Below are 13,053 nucleotides of genomic sequence, written 5' to 3'. Positions count from 1 at the left end.
TTCCGAAAAATTTGAAGCAAGTACCGGTTGGTTCCAACGTTTTAAATCTAGGGCAAATTTGCATAATATCTCTCAAAAAGGAGAATCGGCTAGCGCTGATAAGCCAGCTGCGGAAAAATTTAAGCTTGAACTACAAGCTATTGTCAAAGAAGGGGGATATTCTCGCAAGCAGGTCTTGACTGTCGATGAAACTGGCTTGTATTGGAAGCGGTTGCCTAAAAAAACCTACATTTCCAAGGCCGAAAAATCTGCTCCTGGGTATAAAGCCTCTAAAGATCGACTTACCCTTCTTCTAGGTGGAAACGCAGAAGGGGATTTTAAATTCAAGCCATTTCTTATTTACCAGTCTGAGAATCCAACAGCCCTTAAAAATGTGAACAGAAGTGATCTTCCGGTTCACTGGCGTGCTAATAAGAAAGCATGGATGACTGCCACGCTATTTACAGATTGGATTAAAAATTGCGCTGTTCCCGAACTGAAATATTATTGTTGCTCTCAAAAGATTGATTTTAAAATGCTGTTACTGATGGACAATGCTCCAGGACATCCCATATATTCAGATGATATTTCTGAAAATATAAAAATTGTTTTTATGCCTCCTAACACCACCTCTATCATACAGCCGATGGATCAAGGCGTAATATCCAACTTTAAGTCTTACTATCTACGGCGAACATTTTCTCAACTTATAGAAGCAACTGATAAAGCAGATAAATTAACCATACCGCAGTTTTGGAAGGATTACAATATCAAGGCTGTTGAAAATATTGGTTTTGCATGGAAAGAAGTTAAAGTGACTTGTATGAATGGAAGTTGGGGAAATATATGGCCAGAGTGCTTGCTTAAAAACAATGTTCCGATTAACGCTATACCAACTGTTCGGGAAGAAATTGCTAATCTGGCTAGGGAAAATAATATTGAAGGAATGGGGATTGAGGATATCAACGAACTGTTAAACTTACAGGATGAAGAGCTCACAAACGAAATGTTATTAACTTTTGGTACTGAGCATACGTTGGATGATGAAACTGATCCGACCGTTATCCAAACAGAACCAAAAAAGCTAACAACTGCGCAAATTGCAAAAGCGATGGAACTGGTACAACAGGCGATTGAAATTTTTTGCAACAAAGATCCCGATGAAAATCGTAGTGCCAAGGCAAGTCAATCTCTTTCCGACGCCATACAATGCTACAAAAATGTTTACATGGAGAAAAAAGCAATTTTTATACAACAAACTTTGGACGCATTTTTATGCATAAATGTAACTCAGCCCGAAGAAATTATGGACGACTAAGGTTTTAATTTCATCGCATTTCATCGCCTGTAACGTCTTGAAATATTATGAATTTTGTGTCAGTCAAAGAGCAGTTTGTCAAAGAAAACATAAGGGCACTTGCGAAGGGAAAGCTGGTGTCGCTGTAAATCGATGTTGCCACCAGGATGGATAAAGCCATTCTAGGAATAAATTTGTAAATGATCCACGCAAGCCTGGCTAAAACCGAAATTATTGTAAAGACTTTGGGAATGATTGAGCTCTGGGAATCTCACACTGGAATATACACTGAAGAGCAAAACTGGAACAATAATTATATAAATGAACTTTGATCTACTGTATTACAATCCTTCTATTATTTGTTCTATTATTTTATTTAATATCTCAATTTTAGGTGGGTTGAATTACCCTGTGACTAAAAAAAATTGCAGGAAATTCTGAGCGCAGTCTATATTTTTTTTGAACTTCTTTAAGGTAATTTGGTCAGATGAGACCAAAATTAACCGATTCCAGTCAGATGGCCGTTCTTGGTACTGGTCAAACGCCTCAGGACCACTTCAAACCCATCAAGTAAAGCAAACTATAAAGTTTGGAGGAGGATGTTTAATGATTTGGGGGTGTATTACGCAGTATGGAGTTGGTCCCATTGTGAAAATCGATGGAAAGATGAAAAAGGAACAATATTTGGACATTTTAAAAACAAATGTGCCGATTGCTATGGATATGGTTCGCTTGCGGGAGAACCGGATTATATTCCAACAGGACAATGATCCTAAGCACTCTTCGAAATTAGGGCAAAATTGGTTGAAATCGCAAAGTTTTTCAACAATGAGGTGGCCTGCGCAAAGCCCAGATATGATAGAGAACTTATAGAGATATTTGAAACGGCAACTGGCAAATAACCCGAATCCACCAAAAGGCATGCAGCGGTACTCAATTTCGCCAGATTTCTTACAAAAATTGTATGAGAGCATGCCACGAAGACTGAATACGTTAAAAAAGGTGAAAGGATTGTGGACGGACTACTAAACTAATGGAGAAAATATAATTTGTTGTATGGATGCAAAAGTGGAACAATGTAGTTTTGCCACATTTTTGTTTTTTTTTTTTTTTGTTTCACGAGTGAATTTTTCATATTTTTTATAGTTATAGTGTATTTTAAACCTGTATGAAAATAATATATTAAGATTATATTTCTGATGAAAGTAAGAACTCGTCCGATGGCGCCGTTATTGATTTCAATAAACGTTTAGCTGCATGGTTTGTAGAGAGCAATGTGTCCAATGTGCATGCTAATAAATTATTGGACTTGATAAGCGACAAAATTGAAGGTCTTCCAAAAGATATCAGAACGCTAAAACGTACGCCGACTGATGCTACAGTTGTCTCGTTAGCAGGTGGAGAATATGCGCATTATGACTTGAGAAACTGTTTGACAGATTTTTTGCGGAATATAAAGTGCATACAAATATTTTAGAATTGAACTTTAACATCGATGGATTGCCAATTTCGAAAAGTTCGCTGAAGAGCGTGTGGCCTATTTTAGTGAATGTAAATGGGAAGGATTCAGTTTTCGTGGTTGCTATTTTTTGTGGACGGTCTCATCCCAATGATATGAATAAGTTTCTGGCACAATTTGTCGATGAGTTGAACGATCTTCTCCAAAATGGATTCTCATACGAAAACAAAACTTTTGTAATAAAATGTCGAGCATTTATTCTGGATGCACCAGCTAGGGCACTTATGCTTGGAGTCAAAGGACACGAGGGCTATAGTTGCTGCACAAAGTGCATTCAGAGGGGCGAACGGAAAGAGAATCGATGATATTCCATTATCAAAATCATCTTTTGTGCACAAATATAAATTTTCGGCAAAGAACTGATGTCAGCCATCACAACCAGCAAAGTTCTTTGGAGATTGAAAAACTTCCCATCGACGTGATCCAAGTATTCGCTCTAGATTACATGCACGAGGTGTGTTTGGGTGTAATGAAGACTTTGCTTGGATCCTGGATAAAAGTTAAAAATCGCAATTATTCTTTGCAACAAAATGATATACGAAAACTAAACACAGAATTTCAATCCATTGCGCGTTACATACCAAGAGACTTTTGTAGGAAAGCACGGGATTTAAAAGAGATAGACCGCTTCAAAGCAACGGATTTCCGTCAGTTCCTTTTGTATACAGGCCAGGTTGTGCTAAAGGACATATTGAGCGAAGAGAGGTACATTCATTTTTTGCAACTTAGTCTTGCAATGCGAATTCTCCTCAATGCTGAAGATTGTGTACAAAATAACAAATGCGCAGAGGAGCTGATAAAGGATTTCTTACTAAGAGTCCTGTTTTATATGATGATTTAATGTTAACATATAATTGCCACTGTTTGAGTCATTTGGGGCTAAGGGTACAAGACTTACATAACTTATATGATAAGCCGCTTCAATCATCGCTTTTTAATATTTATCGTGCCGAAAATCTCAGTTTTAACAAAACACCGAATCACCATACGCTTGACGAAGTAACATCAAAAGTTATATGCTTCTACGCCAGATTGTCACGCCACACGAAAGCTACTCTGAAAGCAGGGTTGCTGAACACCAAAAATACTGCCCTGCGTGAAGTGAAGCGAGAATACTGGTACTAAAAAGTTCTAGAGTAGTACATGACTCGCCACGACGCATTGAAGAAGTTCAGTTGTCTGGTTCTGTGAAAACTATTATTTTTCTATCTAATTAAAGTTAACTTTTGTATCAATATTTAAATAAAGTGTTTTACTTAAACGAAGAGAACGAGAACGGTAAGAAGCCATCCTTAGGAGGACAACGGTCCACCTATGACAAGATCGTCTTATATATTTGTGCCACTCATAGCAGATCATGTCGCAGAACAATCTCAATTACATCGTCGACCCCATTAATGATGGCATCGCATCCTCACAAACTATTTATGTGATGCAACCAAGTCCAAGCACAACAACAACTTCTTTGGATAGTGCAACGTCGTCGGGTAAGATATTTATTTTTAAAGGATACTTTTAACATAACACCGCAACACTTTTCTCATATTTGTTTTATATTTTTTTCGGCAGCAATTCAATCAGTAATCATCGACGCATGTCAAAAGGCTATTGAAAAGGTGGAGGAAAAAAATTAGCTAATATTGTTACGCCTAACAGAAAACGTTGAGGGGATGCGCAAAGAAATCATTGATCTTAAAAAAGCGGTATCACATAATAACGCTACTATTATACCAAGCAAGCTGTATGCTAATATTGAAGACTTCCTCAATTTTGAGAAAACTATTCTGGAAGATATAAATAAATTTTCCTTGCTGGTAAGAATTTAAATTTGAAATATCCGGTGACTGTATACGTACTGATTAATTATTACCTATTAATAATTACAGTCAGCAATGCCAAAAAAACGCAAAGGGGCCAATTTGAGTCTTCCAACGACCATTTCTAGAGCCATGCGAGATATAAGAGCACGAAGATCAAGCGACCAAGTTCAAGAAAATAATGCAGATACGCGTGTGAGAGTGAGGAAGTTACGTGAATCCCAATCACAAGAGACACCAGATGAACGAAATCAACAGAGACAATTAGAACGAAGAAAAACTCGCAGATTCATAGTCGACAGACGTAGAGGAATTGACCAACAACGCCAACAAGTTTATCGAGCATTAACATCAGATTCATTTCTTCGACTAGCATTCCAGTACGAGCCTGATGTTGAATATTACGCTCATTTCAAAGTGGTTATTGGTACTTTGGAAAAGGAATGCTCGCAAAAAAAAAATGTTTCCTAGAAATAATATACATGGCAAAACAACGTTTGCCGGGTCAGCTAGTAAGCATATAAAATAACTGGAGCAGTCGGAATCGTCAAGGAACGACGATTTCCGTCATGATAAAAAGGCGTTATAGTGAACGACGATTTCATGTTAAAAGTCATGCCATTAGGCAAGATTCGACAATTTCTACAAGTTCCAGCAACAGCACGAATAATGGTACAGTAATACCCCGACCTTCGCTACCCCGTTTTACGCGAATTCGAAGATACGCGGTTTTTCATTTTGATTGCCGCGCGAATTAAGAATGCTATTTAGGCAATTCTAAAATATATATTTTACCAGGATATTACTCCTGGGTTTCTCTTTATTTAATATAAAGGTATTATAAAATACATCTAACTATGTCTATGGTTTATATTAAACTAAGTTGAAGAACACACAGTGCGTCCGATACACTGTATTTATAGCTTTATACTGATGTAGCGTGGCGTGCTGTGATTCGTTGTTTTAGGTGGCATGATATTTGCTGTAGATTTTTGTGGCATGATGTTATCTCCCTTTGTTTGAATGTTCACGTTGTATATATAGGTGAAGGTATTAACTCGCGCATCGGCTCTCTCGCTCCGCCCACTCAGTGTTCAATTTGCGACAGGTTTAAACGTGTTCCGCGTGAAATTGTTTTAAGTGCGCAGTGCGTTTTACTTATAATTTCTAATTATGTCGTCTAAAAGAACGAAAAATGAGTCATTTGAGCCTAACAAGAAAAGAAAAACACTGTCTTTGGAGTGTAAACTGAATATAATTAAAGACTTTGAAGCAAAAATGAAAATTTGTGAATTGGCAAAGAAATTTGACCTACCGGAATCAACAGTCCGAACGGTTGTAAAAGGTAAAGAAAAAATTATGACCGCTGTGAAAGACTCTCAATCTTTGAATTCAAGTATCATCCGTAAGCGTCACGGTATTATCGCACAGATGGAAACATTGCTACAGTCATGGTGTGATAATCAAGTAAGAGTGAAAAATTGTCCTAGTGATCAAAATACAGTGTGCTTTCAAGCAAAGCAGATTTTTGAAAAACTAAAAGAAGAAGCTGGGGAGGCGGCTGAAAATGAAGTGTTTAAAGCTAGTAACGGCTGGTTCAGCCGATTTAAGAGTCGTTGTAATTGGCATAGCATCGCAGAGAGTGGAGAAGCGGCAAGCGCTGATAAAGAAACTGCATCTCTCTATCCAGAAAAACTCAAAACAATGATAGATGAAGGTGGCTACACTAGTCAAACTATTTTCAACGTAGATGAAACAGGTCTTTTTTGGAAGAAAATGCCTAAAAGAACTTTTATTGCGCGTGAAGAGAAAACTTTTCCAGGTTTTAAAGCCGCCAAGGATCGATTAACAGTGATGGTTGGTGCGAATGCAGCTGGAGATTGTAAATTAAAACCTCTCTTAGTTTATCGCTCAGAAAATCCAAGAGCCTTAAAAAATAAATCTAAAGCTGGTTTGCCTGTCATTTGGAAGTCTAATGCAAAAGCTTGGGTGACAGCTTCTCTTTTTGAAGACTGGTTTGGCCATCATTTTATTCCTGAAGTCGAACGTTACTGCCGATTAAAAGAAATCCCATTTAAAGTGATGCTACTAATTGACAATGCGCCAGGTCATCCTCCCGCAACTCTAATTAATTTCGATCCACGTGTGGAAGTTGTATTTTTGCCACCAAACACTACCAGCTTGCTTCAACCAATGGACCAGGGAGTCATTAAAACATTTAAAGCTTACTACACAAGGCGGTCATTTGCACATCTACATGAAGCTATGAGACAAAAAAATGAGCTTTCTGTTAAAGACTTTTGGAAGCAATTCAATGTTTTAGATGCTGTAAGAATTATTGGACAATCTTGGAATGAGGTTTCACAAAAAACTCTCAATGGTGTCTGGAAAAAACTGTGTCCATTTTTTTCACCTCTGAAACCCAAGGAGAAACCATTTCAGATCCTGAACAAATCGATAGCATAATAGAAGAAGTGGTCGATATCGCCAAGCAATTAAATTTAGAGGTCGATAATGATGACGTTCAAGAATTGCTAGATTCACACAATCAAGAGCTAACAATTGACGAGGTTATAGAAATGCGTAAGTATGAGCAAGATATTGACCAAACTGATTCGCTAGACCCAGTTGAATCGGTAAATCAAATGACAATTGCAAACTTAACAGAAGGGCTCAATTCAATGGAAAAGGGGTTACAAATTTTAGAAAAAATTGATTCTAATGAAGAACGCATTTCTTCTACAAAACGAGGGATAAAAAAATTACTGGTATGCTACGAGGAAATTTTACGTGAAAAGAAGACAAATTTAACTCGTCAGGCAACACTGTTAGAATATATGAAGCCTTCGACATCAAAATAACTTCGGTTTAGCTTACTTTATTCATAACAATGTAATATTTTTTTTATTATCCTACACTTTATTAAACATTTTTCTTCTAAATTATTGTTTTCTTTAAACTCTGGTCCCGATTAAACAAACTTTATATGTATTTATATGCAACGTTGAACCCCGACTTACGCGAATTCGACTTACACGGCAACCGCTCGGACCCACCTATCGCGTAAGTCCGGGGTATTACTGTATTTACCACATTCAATTAAGGTAGATATTTTCATATAAATACTATTAGGGGAATAAAGATAATTAGTGGAATAACGGAATATATTAATTACCATGCTCTCAGAAACTGTTTATAGAAACAATTACTGAGAAATGATACAGGAAGTGACAAACAGTTATCAAAAAATAGTTGGATAAGGATATTCATGGAGATACCGCACGGAAAATATTAAAGAATAATGAAGAAAACCATACATTTCAGTAGCCAATAGAAAGTAAGTAAAAGGTCTAATTCTCAGATTTATGTTTATGTTCACTTTCTTATAAAGTACAGGACATAGTATAAAAAGTAGCCAAACCCTCAAACCAATATTGGACGTACCAACACGTTGGAGCTCCACTTATAATATGTTGAAGCGACTTCTACACTTAAAAGAATTTTGTGAAAATTTGCCATTATCCGAGCAACTCCAAAGACATGAGTGGGCGGAACTAGAAAAAATTATGCAGGCTCTACAACCAGTAAATACTCTGACGCTGCAACTACAAAAATCTAATTTATTGTTCGGAGAATTTTATAAAAATTGGCTAGCGCTTATTTTTACTCTAAAAGACTTCAATACTGAGATGACCAGACAACTTCTGGATCACATCGAAAAAAAGGCAAACAAAGTTGCTTGAATGTGACACTATGTATGCAGCCCTATTTTTAAACCCCAGATCTAAGCGTGTGTTGTCAAAGGAGATAATAAATTCGGCCAAAAATCATTTAAAAAAATGGTGCTCCAGCTAGTAAACGTGGTGAGCAGAGACAATAAATTTAAAATAATTTGTAATAATTTATAATATATTTTTAATGTTTTGTTTGTTATTTTTTTAATGTTTTTTTATTTGTATTGTATTTAAGCAAAAAACTGAAACTCAGCGATTTCCTGCTGGACACCACTTGTTGCAGAAGACTTATTTCTAATAGATAGCTGACGGTTTAAAGTCAATTAAAAGCTTCGATATAGCTATCGCATGGGCTGAAGCTAACACCACTGACTATGCTGGCATACTAGTACTGAAAAGTCTACGCGAAAAAGCGGTCCAAAAGTCAATTTCCGAAATCAAAAAGCAAACAGCTATTCGTAAATTCCTTCAATAATATGTACGTATTTTTCAAAAAATTGCTTTATACATATAACCTGTTTTGTTTACATAAACAAACATGAATTTAAAGCAAATTGTATAAATGAGCATCGGCCCCGTCTCCCACACACCACACTACTAGTTACCCTGGACATATACCATTCAGCAATACATCCACGCACACATCATTTAACACGATCCAATACGCATCACTGACACTTTACCATCACCATACTCACCATAGCATCACCTACCATCCACATTAACACACACGCATAAATCTCTCACGAGAACTTCACACATCAACACACACAAACGCACACCAAGAGGACATCACACTGGAGACTTTTTACACAATAACCTTAACAAAAGGGATCAACCATCAGAAAAAACCAGCTTTTTGCTATCGAATTCGTATGAGGCAGCATCTTCGCAGACAGACTTCGTCGTGGGTTTTTAGTTACATTTTTTATCGAAATTATTTTATTGTTGAAATCACAACTATTGTTAAATTCAAAATATTGTAAAATAAAAAAACTATTATAAAACGAAAATAAAAAATCATTAATGTTGTGGAAAAGAGGACCCAGTGGTAAGTGACGAATTCACTACTAATAAACCAAGTTAAAAAAAAAAAAAATGTTACCTTAATATAGTGAACAACCTCGATACTGCGAACAGGCCTTGCAGAAATTAGTTCACTATATCCAGACTCCACTGTATATAAAAATCAAAACTAACTCTAATTTTTTGATTTTTTTGATAAAAGTCATAAGAGTTACGGTCCCTGGTTACGAGTCATGTCATTAGGCAAGATTCGAAAATTTCTACAAAATCCAGCAACAGCACGAAGAATGGTATATACCACATTCAATTAAGGTAGATATTTTCATATAAATACTATTAGGGGAAAAAAGATAATTAGTGGAATAACGGAATATATTAATTACCATGCTCTCAGAAACTGTTTAGAGAAACAATTCTTGAGAAATTATACAGGAAGTGACAAACAAGTATCAAAAAATAGTTGGATAAGGATATTCATGGAGATACCGCACGGAAAATATTAAAGAATAATGAAGAAAACCATACATTTCAGTAGTCAATAGAAAGTAAAATAAGGATTTTGCAAATGACTATATAAACAACCCTACAGAATTTAGGAAAGAAAGGTCTAATTCTCAGTTTTTTAGTTCACTTTCTTATAAATTGTTTTTTGATATATATGATCATATCGTATATTTACTCAAAATCGTCAAGGAATGACGATTTTCGTCATGCCAAAAAGGCATTATAGTGAAAAAACCATAACATAACTGGAGCAGTCGGAAGCGTCAACGAAGAACGATTTCACGGATTATGAGTCATGCCATAAGGCAAGATTCGATTAATATAATTGGAGCAGTCGGAAACGTCAAGGAACGACGATATCACGTGTTATAAATGATTCTCCGATTTATGTTCAAAGTTCACTTTCTTATAAAGTGTTCTTTGATATATATAATCATATCGTATATTTACTCAAAACCGTTAAGGAACGACGATTTTCGTCATGCCAAAAAGGCATTATAGTGAAAAAACCATAACATAACTGGAGCAGTCGGAAGCGCCAACGAAGAACGATTTCACGGATTATGAGTCATGCCATAAGGCAAGATTCGATTAATCTAATTGGAGCAGTCGGAAACGTCAAGGAACGACGATATCACGTGTTATAAATGATTCTCAGATTTATGTTTAAAGTTCACTTTCTTATAAATTGTTCTTTGATATATATAATCATATCGTATATTTACTCAAAATCGTCAAGGAATGACGATTTTCGTCATGCCAAAAACGCATTATAGTGAAAAAACCATAACATAACTGGAGCAGTCGGAAGCGTCAACGAAGAACGATTTCACGGATTATGAGTCATGCCATAAGGCAAGATTCGATTAATCTAATTGGAGCAGTCGGAAACGTCAAGGAACGACGATATCACGTGTTATAAATGATTCTCAGATTTATGTTCAAAGTTCACTTTCTTATAAAGTGTTCTTTGATATATATGTAGGATTGAGTAAACGGACAATAAGACTGAAATAGAAATGCAACACTGTGTAGGGAACAGATGTGACAGTAGCGAACGGACTGGAATGACAACGAAACAGTAGGGACGAAGACGAATTAAGGACAGACAAACAGACAGACCACAGGCAACCACGGACCACGCAAGACCACGGCAGATCACAGCGGACGTGATCGCTATTAATCTTTTTTACTTTATATACCGACCAGTGCAATTATTTCATTGCGGTCATATTAATTAGATAATTTGAATAAAGTTTGTATTAATCAATTTATATAAAACGCGGTGTTTTTATTCGTAAAGTTAATCGGCCATCCCACAAGTGGTGTTAGAAGTGAGATTTCGGGATTAAACTGCTATTTTGCGTGAAAAACTTGCGATTTAAAGTGAATTTTTTTTTGATAAATTTCAAACGCGTTAATTTCAACAAGTGGTCCGTGGTGTGCGAAAATTGATTCGATTAATCTAATTGGAGCAGTCGGAAACGTCAAGGAACGACGATATCACGTGTTATAAATGATTCTCAGATTTATGTTTAAAGTTCACTTTCTTATAAAGTGTTCTTTGATATATATAATCATATCGTATATTTACTCAAAATCGTCAAGGAATGACGATTTTCGTCATGCCAAAAAGGCATTATAGTGAAAAAACCATAACATAACTGGAGCAGTCGGAATCGTCAACGAAAAACGATTTCACGGATTATGAGACATGCCATAAGGCAAGATTCGATTAATCTAATTGGAGCAGTCGGAACCGTCAAGGAACGACGATATCACGTGTTATAAATGATTCTCAGATTTATGTTCAAAGTTCACTTTCTTATAAAGTGTTCTTTGATATATATAATCATATCGTATATTTACTCAAAATCGTCAAGGAATGACGATTTTCGTCATGCCAAAAAGGCATTATAGTGAAAAAACCATAACATAACTGGAGCAGTCGGAATCGTCAACGAAAAACGATTTCACGGATTATGAGTCATGCCATAAGGCAAGATTCGATTAATCTAATTGGAGCAGTCGGAAACGTCAAGGAACGACGATATCACGTGTTATAAATGATTCTCAGATTTATGTTTAAAGTCCACTTTCTTATAAAGTGTTCTTTGATATATATAATCATATCGTATATTTACTCAAAACCGTTAAGGAACGACGATTTTCGTCATGCCAAAAAGGCATTATAGTGAAAAAACCATAACATAACTGGAGCAGTCGGAAGCGTCAACGAAGAACGATTTCACGGATTATGAGTCATGCCATAAGGCAAGATTCGATTAATCTAATTGGAGCAGTCGGAAACGTCAAGGAACGACGATATCACGTGTTATAAATGATTCTCAGATTTATGTTTAAAGTCCACTTTCTTATAAAGTGTTCTTTGATAAATAAAATCATATAGCATATTTACTAAAAATCATTAATTTTGCATATTCTCAGATTTATGTTTCATAGTAGGCTTCAGTAGTTTTTACAAGCTGCGCCAATAACATGAAGAGTGGTATTTACAAAGTATAATAATTAGTGGAATAACGTAATAAATGTTTTATTATGCTCTCAAAAACTGTATAATCCTGAAGAATCAGAGAACAGAAAGTGACAAACAGTCTTCAATTTAGTTAATTCATTGTTAGAATTAATGAAAACGAAAATACTCATATTCTCCTGACTTAATTAGCAATCGGGAAACAAAATTTTCGTACATAAATATTGTTTCCGTGTTTTACAATAGAGTAGGTTATCAAAATATTATTTGATTTTCCTAAGGTATTCTTAAAAAAAGGTAAAAATTGTTTTCTCTTCTCTTCGCTTTCTAAATGCGATACTATATAACTTATAGCTATTGTTACCTATTGATATTATCTTATCAGAATATATTCGATAATTACTGCAATTTCCAGGATTGTAGGTTATGTTGAATTTATCAAGAACCACTTAGGTTATATAGACATAAAGACTGCATTTGGAATATGTCTGAAACAGAGAACAAAACATATATATTAATAAAACATAACATAATAAATAAATAAATAAATATATATGTATATGTACATATATATTTTTTTAAATATTTAAAATTAAAAGAAAACAATTAATTAAAAAAATAAACAAAAACAATGTAAGGAGTAAAAACACATTTTTAAATCAGAAACCAGAAATTTGCAAGAA

The 13,053-nt window shown here is 35.4% G+C and overlaps 1 protein-coding gene and 1 long non-coding RNA gene across 2 annotated transcripts in view; one reads left to right on the top strand and one right to left on the bottom strand.

Annotated features, from left to right (window-relative positions):
- LOC114804802 (uncharacterized) overlaps nucleotides 1-13,053 on the bottom strand; it is a 28,969-nt gene that overhangs the window by 9,259 nt on the left and 6,657 nt on the right. Inside the window, exon 2 of the long non-coding RNA XR_008472032.1 lies at nucleotides 12,774-12,858. This is a non-coding gene — a long non-coding RNA (uncharacterized LOC114804802). The remainder of the gene's footprint in view (nucleotides 1-12,773; nucleotides 12,859-13,053) is intronic.
- LOC128922844 (tigger transposable element-derived protein 1-like) lies at nucleotides 5,346-7,281 on the top strand. The gene is made up of 2 exons (XM_054234961.1): nucleotides 5,346-6,341; nucleotides 6,372-7,281. The coding sequence occupies exons 1-2, from the start codon at nucleotides 5,786-5,788 to the stop codon at nucleotides 7,076-7,078; spliced, it is 1,263 nt and encodes a 420-aa protein (XP_054090936.1). The 5' UTR covers nucleotides 5,346-5,785; the 3' UTR covers nucleotides 7,079-7,281.

The sequence above is a fragment of the Zeugodacus cucurbitae genome, chromosome 6 (assembly GCF_028554725.1).
Source record: "Zeugodacus cucurbitae isolate PBARC_wt_2022May chromosome 6, idZeuCucr1.2, whole genome shotgun sequence".
Classification (NCBI taxonomy): Eukaryota; Metazoa; Arthropoda; class Insecta; order Diptera; family Tephritidae; genus Zeugodacus; species Zeugodacus cucurbitae.
The sequence above is the reverse complement of the archived record's forward strand: the minus strand, read 5'-3'. Positions and strand labels throughout refer to the sequence as shown.

Excerpts from the sequence above, each read along its gene's own strand:
- LOC128922844 (XM_054234961.1), top strand. The coding sequence starts at position 5,786 with ATGTCGTCTAAAAGAACGAAAAATGAGTCATTTGAGCCTAACAAGAAA. Across the intron at positions 6,342-6,371 it reads AGATGAAGGTGGCTACACTA|GTCTTTTTTGGAAGAAAATG; the intron begins GTCAAACTATTT and ends TAGATGAAACAG.